The sequence below is a fragment of the Uranotaenia lowii genome, chromosome 2 (assembly GCF_029784155.1).
Source record: "Uranotaenia lowii strain MFRU-FL chromosome 2, ASM2978415v1, whole genome shotgun sequence".
NCBI classification, from domain to species: Eukaryota; Metazoa; Arthropoda; class Insecta; order Diptera; family Culicidae; genus Uranotaenia; species Uranotaenia lowii.
Window position 1 is genome coordinate 240,078,399 of NC_073692.1, and position 12,665 is coordinate 240,091,063.

Genomic DNA, 12,665 nt, shown 5'->3' on the forward strand with positions numbered 1-12,665 from the left:
AATTATAATTTTGGAAATTCATTCAAAATTCAATAATTCTGTGAATCCTGTGGAAATCTGTGAATTTTTAAAAATTCTGTGTTCTATGCCACAGATTCTGTAATAAAAATTTACTCAAAATTCTGTGAAATTAAAGATTTTTCTGTGATTTCGACAACCTTGAATGTAACTCAAGTATGTTTTTCGATCAATATTCAGCTACAACAGGGGTGAGCATCCTTTTGAACCAACGGGCCAATTTAAATTTGAAATCTCGTCGACGGGCCGCTTTTCAAACAATATTCAATAATAAGCAGAGCTTCGCGTCATTTTTTATAACTACAAATTTTTGGCAAAAACTGGCAAATTCTAAAAAAGTCAAGATAAAATGAATTCGTGTGCATAAAAATAGAATTTCAATACGACTTTTTAATTACCCGATATTGAAAAGGTATAACACTAAATCTTTGTCATTTTTAAATACTCTCAAAATGATATTTCACTATAAATTCTCTTAATTTTTTAATAGTATTTCTTCGCGAACATTCGTTCTTACAACATTCTTGTTAAAACCGATGGTACTATTTGTCAACACTTCCATTTAAAAATCTTCTTGAGCTCACCAGTGATAACAAAGAGTGTGAAAAATATACATTCAAAGAAATCAACGTCTTTTTAGTTTTGGACATTGAATCGCTTGTTGACTTTCTGAAAAGAATCCTGAAAAAGTGGCTAAGTATCCTCATCAGAAGTCCAAATTTGCCGACATACTCCGGATGGCTTTAGAGTTAAGCTACTTCTAATATATGATTATGAAAAAAGTAATGCATTTTGAACATCTTACCTTTTCACCTTAAAAGGGTTTACAGTTAGATCCGTTTATCAATTGTTTTTAAAAAATCTACAACTTCTTTGAAGGTTTCTACATTTTGTGTTTTCAGTAATTCTGATATATCTCTAAATTTACAGTCAAAGTTATATTGTGCTCTAGGGTTATTGTATTTGGAACACTTCAATATAATGTGGTCCGCATTTTCGATTTCATTGCAAACATTGCAATATGGGTCGTCTTCTATTCTCATTTTATTCAGCCAATATTTGCTGAAATCATGACCTGTCAGCAAACGGTTCATTGTACGAGTTTCAAATCCATTCAGTTTTACCTTGTGGTACCAAGACTTTTCGTTCCATTTATTTTGGATCGCGTAGAACTTCTGGCCTTTAGTTGTTGCATATTCTTTATACCAGTTATTAGCTGATGTTAATTTGTTTGATTGGAAGTAGAGGATGGCGTCTTTCGTCAGGACTTGGTGATTTATTTCTTCGTCCGTCGTTGTACCTTCTTTTGCTAAACTGTCTGCGATGTCGTTACCTTTAATTTCGATGTGGCTTGGGATCCACTGTATCTCTATGTCCCACTCTAGACATTTTTCGAGGATGCTATGTACCAGTTCACTTTTATGGCTTTTCTTCTGACTGTCGCTCAAGATCATACATGATGAGAGAGAGTCAGTCAGGATTACAGTTCCTGTTAATGCAGCTTCTCCTATCTTTCTAGTAGCTATTTGTATGGCAATTATCTCCGCGGTCGTTATACTTGTTTTTTTACTCAACTTGAAAGCGAGTCGCTGGTTTCCGGTTTCGACGTATATTCCTACTCCACTGATGTCGTTTGATATGGATGCATCCGTGAAGACTTTATGGCGGTTCTTATATTTACCGTTTATTAGGCACAGCACTTTTTGTTTCATTTCTCTGATGTTACTATTTTGTTTCCTGATTCGTAGACCAATGTCCATATTTACTATCACCTTCCGTTCGTTTATCGTTGTTAGGAGAGTTGGGCTTATGGTGTCGAAGACATGTTGATGTTTCTTGTACATCCTTTCTAAGTAGCTCATCTTTGTTATATCATCTGTCCAATTCCCAGCTTGCCTCAGTTGTTCAAACACGGGATTCTGATTAGCCACACATTTGGCTATCTCTTTGCAGGAGACGAATTCACTTCGAATGTCCCATGGCTCTTGTGCTGCAATGGCCAAAAGGCTGTTCAAGGGAGTGGTTCTGCTGCACCCTGTAACTTTTCTATAGCATGAGTTTAGTAGTACTTGTATCGATTGTAAATTGGTTTTACTCGTATTGTTGATTATGGAGACACCGTATTCGGCACAATTCCTTATCAAGGCATTGTAGACTAAGCCCAAGGTTTGTGGATGTCCTCCAAATTGTATGCTGCTTATTAATTTCAACATATTTAGTCTCTCTGTAATCTTTCTTTTTAGGTCACGTATGTGTCCCCCAAAGCTCAAAAATCGATCCAGTGTTATGCCTAAGTATTTGTACGTTTTAACTGTTTCTATTTCTATATTATTGATGCTGATGTTTAGATTTGTGGAACCCCCTCTAAAAATCAAAATTTTGGTTTTAGAAGGATTGATTTCCATAGACAGACGATTGGTTTGTTGAATAAATTCTGTTAAGCTGGCTTGTGCTTTTCTTCGCACCTCTTCGACAGATTTTCCATTATTGAGAAGCACAAAATCGTCGGCGAACTGTAATAATATAGTGTCTCCCTGAATGGTTTGATGTAATCCAGCGGTATAAATATTAAAAAGACATGGTGACATGACGTCACCTTGGGGAAGTCCATTGCTAATCATTCTGGATATGTTCTGATTTCCTACCTTCATGGAAATTTTTCTGTTTTTCAAGAAGGATATTATCCAGATCGTCAATTCCGAAGGAAATTTCAATTGGATGAGGATATCTTCTAGTATGTTGCATTTCACAGAATTGTATGCATTTGACAAATCAATAAATGTCGCTGTTGTAATGAGACCATGTCGTTTGTTCTTCTTGACCTCGTTTATCAAAAAATTGGCGCAAGTTGTAGTGGATGAGTTTTTTCGGAAACCAAACGATAGTTTTGGGAGGATGTTTTGATTGTCGACATGTTGTTGGATCTTCTCCAGCACAGCCGAGTTTATTATCTTTGTAATGGTAGAGATTAGCGATATCGGTCTTTTTCCCTCTACTTTTGATTGGTCTTTGCCTTGTTTTGGAATCGCGATAACCTTAATTTCCTTCAAGCAATGTGGCAATGTACCTGCCCTAAATATTTCATTGATGTTTCTGATTATGGTTTTACTGATAATAGGTTTGAGTTCTTTTAACATTCCGTAAGTGATAAGATCAGAGGATGGTGCTGATTTTGGATCTTTTTTAGCCAGAATTCTGTACCAGGAATCTTCATCTAGTAAGTTGTACTGACAAGTGATCCCATACGATATAGGTACATCTAGGTCGACCTCGCTTGGTCCGAAATGGAGATCGAAAAATTTTTCTGCCATACCTAGATCATCTTGTACAGGGTTATTCGAACATCTGTTACTTCTTTTTCCTGTCAACCTTCCTATCTTCATCCATAATACCTTAGAACTTGTCTGTGGATCAATACATTCTATAAAGTTTTTTAGTTGGTCCTGTTTCGCTACTTTTTTCCGTTGTTTGAAAACAGCTATCGCCCTCCTAACATTTATAGCATTTTCTAGAGTACTGTGCCTATTAAAGATTCGCAACGCTTCTTGTTTCGATTTCCAAGCATCTTCGACCTGAGCTCCCCACCAAGCTTTTGGGATATGTTCGCTCTTTTTTCGATGCTTCGATACACTTTTTTGAATTTCTTTCCGAAGGTCGTAAATATTCTCAACATTCTCACTCTCAAGTTTAGAAATGTCCTTGAAGACTTTCTTCATGTTCACAAAAAAGGGGGAATCTTGATTATGATCTTGAATTTCTATTTCTATGATTAGATGTTCACTGCAGCCTATTGTTGCATCCAATGTCCGCCAATGGACCTTGTTGAACATTTGCACTGAACAAAGGGACAAATCAATCGCAGTCGGTTTTCTATGTGGATCTAACGGTACAAAGGTTTTTGCCCCAGTATTGAGAAGTACGCAATCTGAGTTGTTGATGGCATCCATTACGATTGATCCTTTCAAATCGCACCAATCGTGCCCCCAGGCCGTATGATGGCAATTCATGTCACCTCCTATAATAACGCTTCTAAATGTACGAAGCTGTACAAAGAGTGAACTTATGAAGTTATCTAATTCTGTTTTTGGTGCGGACGGGGCGACGTACACGGCGACTATGACTAAGCTTTCTTTCAAGATTTTTACAGCTACTACTTGTATTCGAGAACACTGGCAAGAGATATCGATATTTTGGTATGCTATTCCGTTGCGGACAAAAATACCTACTCCCCCGTAGTTGTCTTCACGCGATATAAGGACTCTCTGATACCCACTAATGTTATACAATCTGTTGTTCTCTTCGCCAGACTTCGTCCAAGTTTCAGAAAAGATGCCTATTTTATAATTTTCTTTAGTAAGGATTCTTTGGATTTCATCCTTATTTCTTCCCAAACTTTGCACATTTGACTGTATAATCTTCATTATTTTTAATATTTAGAGACAATTTGAATTATTTTTATTTATTACATTTCATTTGTAGACTTTTAGGATCTAACCTACCTTTATCAATCATCGTATTTACGAATTTAGAGAAGTCTTCTGGTTGTGTTGCTTTCCGGGGGACATCTGATGATGTCGAGGGTTCTTGTTGTTTCTGCTGGTACTCTTGGTGCGCTCGTTGAAACTCCGCCTTCCATTTCTCCGCGCTCGTGGTTCTGTATTTGTTGTATAGGGCTGTTCCGTTATTTTGATCATTGGTTCTGGCTTTTTTATCCCTGAACAGGACAATGTCTTCAGAGATCACATTTTTTTCCGGGATGGGTTCTCTTTTTCTGCGTTGCACTGGTGGTTTTTTTGAATTGGAAGTTACCTTTCGTCATTGCTGCGTACGATGCAGCTTCTCCTGGAGTAGGATCTTGGGTGGCCTCTATCAGAGCTTCATAGAAATTGTTCGTTTGAATTGGGAATTGCTCCTTAGCTTCAAGAGCAGTAAGATTTGTGCGTGCCAAAATTGCTTGGATATTATTTTGCCTTGTGCGTTCTGGACAAGAGATATCGGTAGTTGCATGTTGATTCTTGCAGTATAAACAACGCACTTCCCGATTGCACTGTACATATTCTTCTTCTTTATCATGGTATCTAGTGCATTTTGCGCACCTTTTTTTTCCTCGGCAGCTCTCTGTTTTATGCCCGTATTTTAAGCACGACCCGCAAATTTCAGTTTTTCGGAAAAAGGCTCTGACCTTGGTGGTACAACAAAAAAGCTTCACTGTTGCCGGCAGCTTAGCAGCTCGGAAGGTGATACTTATACGCTCGGTTGGTTCCGGTTTTTTGCCATTGAATCTGTTCATTCGGTATATCTTAAGGATTGGATATTCCGATTGCAGACCATCTTCAATTTCTTCGTCCTTAATTTCCAGAGGCACTCCTGTTATTACACCTGTAACTGATATCAGGTGCCGAGGGATGTACGCACGGTAGTTTTTCTCCACAAGATTTCGATCAATGGTCAGTTTATTGGCCAGTTGGTAATTATTAATATATACTAATACCTTATTCCAACCAATCGTTTTCATGTCCAGAACGTGGGCTTTGTACAGTGGCATTTTCTGCAGTGTATTCGCTAACGAAAACTTGTTAATCCTTATGGTTCCTCCTTTAGTGTCTTTAACCTCCAAAATGACTCGATATGGCCCTTGGTCGTTTCTTTCATACTGAAAGTCAATTTTTTCCGCTGCCTTTTTCTCTACTTGCTTCACGGGGAAACGTGGGTGGCTTGAAAAGGGGTCTTTCATGGCTGTGTCTTCACCCGTAGGTGGTTCTTCTTCATTTTCTGCCCTCATTTTCACTAACATTTAGCCATTTTTCTTCGCAAGCTTGACACACATTCTTTTTGTAACCTCACTTTTTGGCGTCTTTTTCGCCTTTCGGCGATACCGTAAAGATTCACCGAAAACTTTACTCCTTTCCTCCACTAGGCTTTTTTTTTTCACCACTTAAGTCAACTAATAGATGATTATTAATCGATCTCCACTATTTAAGTCACCGTTCTTTTCAAATCAACACCGAAATGGCAAGAATTATTTTAGAAGCAACCGGCTCGCACGCGTTCTCGATCCAAAGTTCGAAAATTAATCACTAAATTATTATTAAAAACAATCGAATAAGTGTTTTTTTATGAACCGAAAAAACACATCCGTTGCCATCAAGCCAACGCCTACTTGCATCTGTTTAATGTTCAAATCAAAATGTACAAAAAAATGAATTGAATATATAAAATTGTCATAGATAAATAAGATTTTGCTTTTTTTCGGTTTTTTCAAAAGTTGTAAGTTTCTTTTCAGTTTAAATGTTATGAAGGGGTAAAGACGTTGAGTTTCAGTCTTTAAATATATTATTTTATTTAAAACTTGCTGACCCGGTAAACTTCGTTTTACCTTCTAAAGTATAAATCGTAATAAATGTTTAATTTCAACTACACGTCCTTAACTGCATCGTGCTCGCGAATGGATTCTTATGGAAATCGTGACAAATAAAGTTTAATTTGTATTGGGACCACCTTCCATAAAAAGTTAGATTCTTGAAACTATTATACAAACCATCTCTGACCCGAAAAACCCTCAGATACCAAATTTCACTTCATTACGACCGACATACGTGATGGTGTTACAAAGAAAACGCCTCCATTTTAATATATAAGATGTGGAAAAGAGATAATTTTGTATGGGGACCCCTCTTCTATAAAAAGTAAGATTCTTGAAACTATTATACAAACCATCTCTGGCCCGAAAAACCCTCGGATACCAAATTTCGATTCATACGACCGACCATTCATACGTGATGGTGTTACAAAGAAAACGCCTCCATTTTTATATATAAGATGTGAAGAGCTAATTTTGTATGGGGACCCCCTTTTCATCAAAAGTGAGATTCTTGAAACTATTATACAAACTATCTCTGACCCAAAAAACCCTTGTATACCAAATTTCACTTCATTCTGACCGACCATTCATACGTGATGTTGTTACAAAGAAAACGCCTCCATTTTTATATATAAGAAGATGTGAAGAAGAGCTAACTTTGTATGGGGACCCCCCTTTCATCAAAAGTGAGATTCTTGAAACTATTATACAAACCATCTCTGACCCAAAAAACCCTCGGATACCAAATTTCACTTCATTCCGACCGACCATTCATACGTGATTTTGTTACAAAGAAAACGCCTCCATTTTTATTTATAAGATATGCATGTAGATCACCATCAAAAATGCTCTGGAAATTTCAAATCAATTCATCCAAACGCAGTTATCTTTCGATTTTGGTTAAGTTTTTGTGGGAAATATTCCTTGTATTTAGAATACTATTTAAAAAAAACAGTTACCATAAATCCTTAAAATGAGAAACTTTTGGTATGGATTCAAAACTTTATGAGAGCTTGTGCAAAGCCAGGTTAATCAGTTAGTTCAAGTAAAAAAGCACCGCACTTTTATACCCAGAGGATCTACCAAAATAAAACACATATCTACATATATATATCATGACTTTTTCTAACACAAGTTCGTTTACCCTTTATATAATGATTTTATATATTTCCTAATAATCTTGTTACACAGGCTCAAATAATGATTAAAATAACACGGGTTTTCTCCTTTTTCATACAAAAAGTGTTGAAAATTTGTTACTTTTTAATACGAAATGCCTCAATTGATTGTTTATCGAATTTCAACACTTTTACTTTTTTGCAAGTTTTCGCTGTGACGAGTTGGTTTTTGCTGTATGACGAAACGTTGAAACTGTACCGTAGCCTTCAATAAATTCAATAATTATTCAAACCTTGAATTTGCATTTTACGAATGTTAGTAAATTGAATGAACGATTTTGATTTTTTTATTTGAAGCCCAATGAATTATTCATGTAGTCAGATTCAAAGGTATTTATTGAAAGGGGTGATGTAAGAACTGTGAATTTAGATAAGCCTAATTTTATTTGTTTTTTTTTCACTAGCGTTTTACCCGATACGCTAGACTGCCAACATCAGTCGTCGTCTGCAAAGTGATAAGTTTATTGACCGTAGTACCACATGAAATTTGGTTAGGTAGGATGTTGCAATAGTCCAATAATTTGATTTAGGCCTAACTATGCTTCGTTGGGCAAACCATGTTATCATTTGAATTTATGATTTGGGGAAATAGGTAAGTCACTCATTTTTTTTCTTTAGTGTGTTTACTTTCAAATGTGCTCCGACTGCAATGAACGTTTCGGGGCTGTTTTGTTCATAGCTTTAACTTTGTCAATCAACGTGTCATCGATAGTTTTTTTTCGGCTCAATGGTAATTTGGTGTTGATGTGATTTGTGTTTGACTTCAACAAATCCTAATTGCCGAGCTTGTAATGCACACACAAAGTTTTGCATAGAGTCTTTACATTTTTATTTCTATAGAATCACCCTGTAGCCGTTTTGAGGAAGAAATTCTTACATCAATTGAAAAAGAAAAGTTCGATTGAGAATGATTGTTCCTGTTTGAATTTGTTTTTTTTTCAGTTTTGTGTTATGCCGAACTGTCAGCTAGTTTGAAAACAACCTGTTTCGATTATGTCCTGGGAAAAAAAATTGTAAAAGGATCGATTGATTGACACAAGGCAACAAAATTTACATTTTTACTAGGTGCAAAAAATTTAAGAGCTGATTTTGAATAATTAGGGGTCTCTGATTCCAAATATGCAATCAGTGAATTTCCAATCAGCTCTTGTTTTTCAGATAACTTTTGAAAAAAAGGTTCAATTTTATGTAAGTAATTTGTATTTACTTATTTGGAAATACTAGAGCACATTCAAAGATTTTGGAAATGAAGGTTTCAATTCAATGATCAATTTTCCCGAAGACCTCAAGTTATTTTGACTTCTTAGAAAAAAGTTATAGATGTTTTGTGTTGGTCAATATTACCAAATTCTGCAAAATACGGCTATTTTGACGAAATTTCAAAGAATATTTTGAGCAAATAGAATCCTTAGAGCATTGCATTAGTCAAATCGTTTTGCAGTATTCAAAAAGGTTCCATGAGTTGAAATATCTAGCTCTTGTGAATAAATTCTTACAATAGAAATGTCTTCTAAGCATTTGTATGAAATAAAAATGCGCACATTTTTCTCTCAAATGGCAAAATTGTATCTGGAGGCCTTCGTTAGTTATATGGGATTTTTCAGCAAAAACTATTACTTTTCAAACAGTCATATCTCAGATTGGTGCGAACAAAAAAAAATTAATGACGGCGTTATTTAGTTCTAACATCAAAAAATAAGTTGTGCAATTATGGGGGATAGGTTATTTTTTAAACTCGAAAAAAAAAATCCTAAGTTTGTTACTTTTCAATAGAAATACACACATTTAAAGACCCTGTGAAAGAGAACATTCCCATTTCTCGTTCAAAAGTATAATTTTCATCATTTTGTTATTGATTAAGTTCATTGTGATGCTTAAATAAGCGATTTAGCACATTCAGTAAAATTTTAAAAAAAAATTTAAAATTACTGATTTTTTATCATTTTTGAAAATTTTTAATTTTAGCAAATTTGACTCAAAGCACATTCCGGTAATTTTTGGAATGATGAAGAGACGTGTTATAGTTTTGCAGCAGTTTTCATACAGCTCAACTGAAATTTTATTATAAATGTTTATCAAACTTGAAAGGTTTCGAGTTTTGTTCATACTCACAAATATTTAGTAATTCTTCAAATTTCTCCTTCAAACTAGCTTTCGTGTTCCTTATAAATACGTCGACCGTTCGTTAAAGGCTGTCTAATGTTCGACCTAATATATAATCAATTGGTAAGTATGTTTTAATTTAACTTTTCATTTCAGGATTCCCTAACAGTACTCACAGTTCTGTTTTCTTTTACAGGTCCCGACCATGAACAGCGGAAACGAACCAGAATCGACTAGCGATCTCGTGCGAACGAATTGTAATTTGAGAATCACTTCGATAGAATATCCTATGGGATAATGATACGGCTTAAAGTCTACGTAGGAGAGCTTGAGTGATAAAATTCTGATTAAAATGTGATCCTTTTTTTTCTAAATAACATCAGTGACTCACATTTCCGGTTATAAAGGACTAGTTTAAGCTAATGTGGAGTCGAGTCCATGCGGATTACGCGCAATCGCTTCTCTTCGCAACACCTGTATAATGAAATTAGTGAAGAATTCATATGATTCCTGAATTTTACAAACCGTCAAACTAATCTACTGGAATCCTGCTCACTTTAACAGTGTTCCACCTACGGTAAACTTCTAAGGTCGTAACTTAATTTGCCTAATATCTTCAACTAAAGGTCGAGGAACTTCACAAACATGTGGGTTTTTGTTCTGTCGTTCTGATAACCTCTTCTTCTCTTTTTCTTCTCATAATTCTATTCCCATCAAGGCTGCGGTTCGGCATCTGACGTTTGAAGACTGTGGGCCACATCAACAAAGCAAGAAAATGGGTTAAATCGCTTATTTAAGCATCGAAATGAACTCAGACAATAGTAAATCTATGAAAATTAGACTTTTGTACGAGAAATGGGGTTGTTCTCTTTCACAGGGTCTTTAAATGTGCGAATTTGTATTGAAAATTTACAAACGTTGTATATAAATAACCTATCTCCTATAATTTCACAATCTAATATTTGATGTTTGAACTAAATAATGCGTCATAAAATATATTTTTTGTATGCACCAATCCGAGATATGACAGTTTCAACAACCATGCATTAGGCATTTTACGGTTTAAGGTGGATGGGAGTAGTTAAACAAGCTAAGCTAAGCTAAATTAAAACTTTCATTGATTAAAATATCAAGATGATTTGAGACGCTCAGTAGGATTTGTTTGGATTGTGACTCACAAGTTGTGAGTACTTCCTGCTGTATCAAAATTTTATGATTTTTTATGATTTTAAATTTAAAAACGAGCTCGGGATTATTTCAAGAGAAATAATGAAGTGAAAATATGAAGCAAACAGTTTTTGACTTTTTTCAATAAGTTTGATATCTTTTGAATTTTGAATGAAACCATTCGAGCATTGAAGATTGTAAAATAATTGTCTACATTATTTGAAAACAGATTTTACTAAATTATTAATTCATGATTAGTTACTTTGAAAAAGGTTACAAATTTCAAAAAGTAGAACATTAACAAATGACAACATTGAACTTCAAACTTGCATTTTATAAACCCACGTGATGTTGAAACTCACCAGCACGATACGAATCGTTTATTTTGGCGCGCTTTGCATCATCTCCGGCTGCTCCGAGATCGTCCGTCCTCGCCAAAACAAACTCAAACTCTCGCTGAGCGATGGCTCCTTCCGATAGCAGAGAATCAGCTGATTTCGACAGTTGTTTTTGCTGACCTTGAGCGCTGGCCGTAGCACTGTCTTGGATCAATATATGCGAAAATCCATCCTCGATATCATCGCCGCCAGCTGAACTGTTTAAATCGGACCGGCTGCTGCATTCCAAGGCGACTGCTTCCAAGGCCACGGTCGACGTTTCATTATGTCCCTGTGTCAGTAAAGCTAACTGCTTCTTTCGGCCCAATCTCATAAAACTTCTCCCCTTGACCAGCGATTGTCGGGGAAGCTTTGGCAGGGCCCCAATAGATGTCTGACCTTTGGCCGAACTATCCCCGGACGGATTGCTTGTTGAGGCCTGGGTGTTTCCCATGTTTTCTGAATCTTCTCACTAGGCTAGAAACACTTCACTTGTAAAGGGTACACAATTTTGCTTGCTTGTTGATCCAAAAATGGTGCCTAAGCCAGCCAAAACCTGCCGAAGCATAGAAACACGCCCATGTCGTGCGGTACTAAGCTGTTTCGGGTCCCCCGAATTGAGTATCCATCGATGTACTATTTTTAACACTTTTGATTTCTTTGACTGCATGCAGACGAGCTTACGATCTGGAAAACACATTCACTTTCTTCGAGGCGATATGTTGCACTTCGCTGGAAACGGCCTCATATTTTCTACAATACACTTCAGCCTGGCGTTATCAGCATATTAACGAACTGGACCTAATCGGGGACACGCAATGAGTCATTCATTTGCACCAAAAATAGCAAGAAACATGCAAAACTCATCATCTGGAACGGAACCTTTCACCTATGCTTGCTCACACAACACTCTATTTCCATGCTTTGACAATCATCGACAACTCGCCACAGGGAGAATATAAACATTGCAATCGCACACTCTCTTCACTTGCTCCACGTGCAGTGTTTCGTTTCAGTATGCCACATACAGATTGTAAGAACATAACAAGCAGAGAACGCTCTCACAGTTTCCTAATTCCAGCGCATGCTTCAAGCGTTCCTATGTCGGTAATGTTGGCGCAATTTCCATCAGTGAGAAATTGTGTATGCACGTGGTGGAAATGAACTATTGTAAATAGGAAAATCCCTCCGATCCGATCACGTTGACGTTAACTTTTCGTTTGTTTTGGCTGCGTCTAGAGATTCGGTTCCGAGGTAGGTTTTGTTGGATTGGAAGAGACAAGTGCGTGTGCATCATCAGTTGGAGACATTGCTGGTGGTCATGGTTTTGTGGCCATCGTTATGGTGCGATTCACATCATCTACCAAGCGCTGATGAAATTATGGTTGGAAAATGTAAAAGTCTTTTCACCAATTGGAGATAAAAGTATCTAGTTTTGTGATTGATGAATCCAATTTAAGA

At 36.3% G+C, this 12,665-nt stretch overlaps 1 protein-coding gene across 6 annotated transcripts in view; it reads right to left on the reverse strand.

Annotated features, from left to right (window-relative positions):
• The window catches only part of LOC129744285 (protein cappuccino), a 54,975-nt gene extending 42,663 nt beyond the window's left edge, over positions 1–12,312 (reverse strand). For 3 of the 6 annotated variants that reach the window (XR_008736874.1, XM_055736732.1, XM_055736731.1), the window contains exon 1: positions 11,190–12,285. Coding sequence is in view for 5 of the 6 variants with exons in the window: in XM_055736732.1 (XP_055592707.1) it covers positions 11,190–11,658 (469 nt within the window). In the remaining variant the exon portion in view is untranslated. Of the gene's footprint in view, positions 1–11,189 lie in introns of all 6 variants that reach the window. The other 3 variants (XM_055736736.1, XM_055736733.1, XM_055736734.1) reach the window with 3 other exon arrangements.
• Between the last annotated feature and the right edge of the window lie 353 nt (positions 12,313–12,665).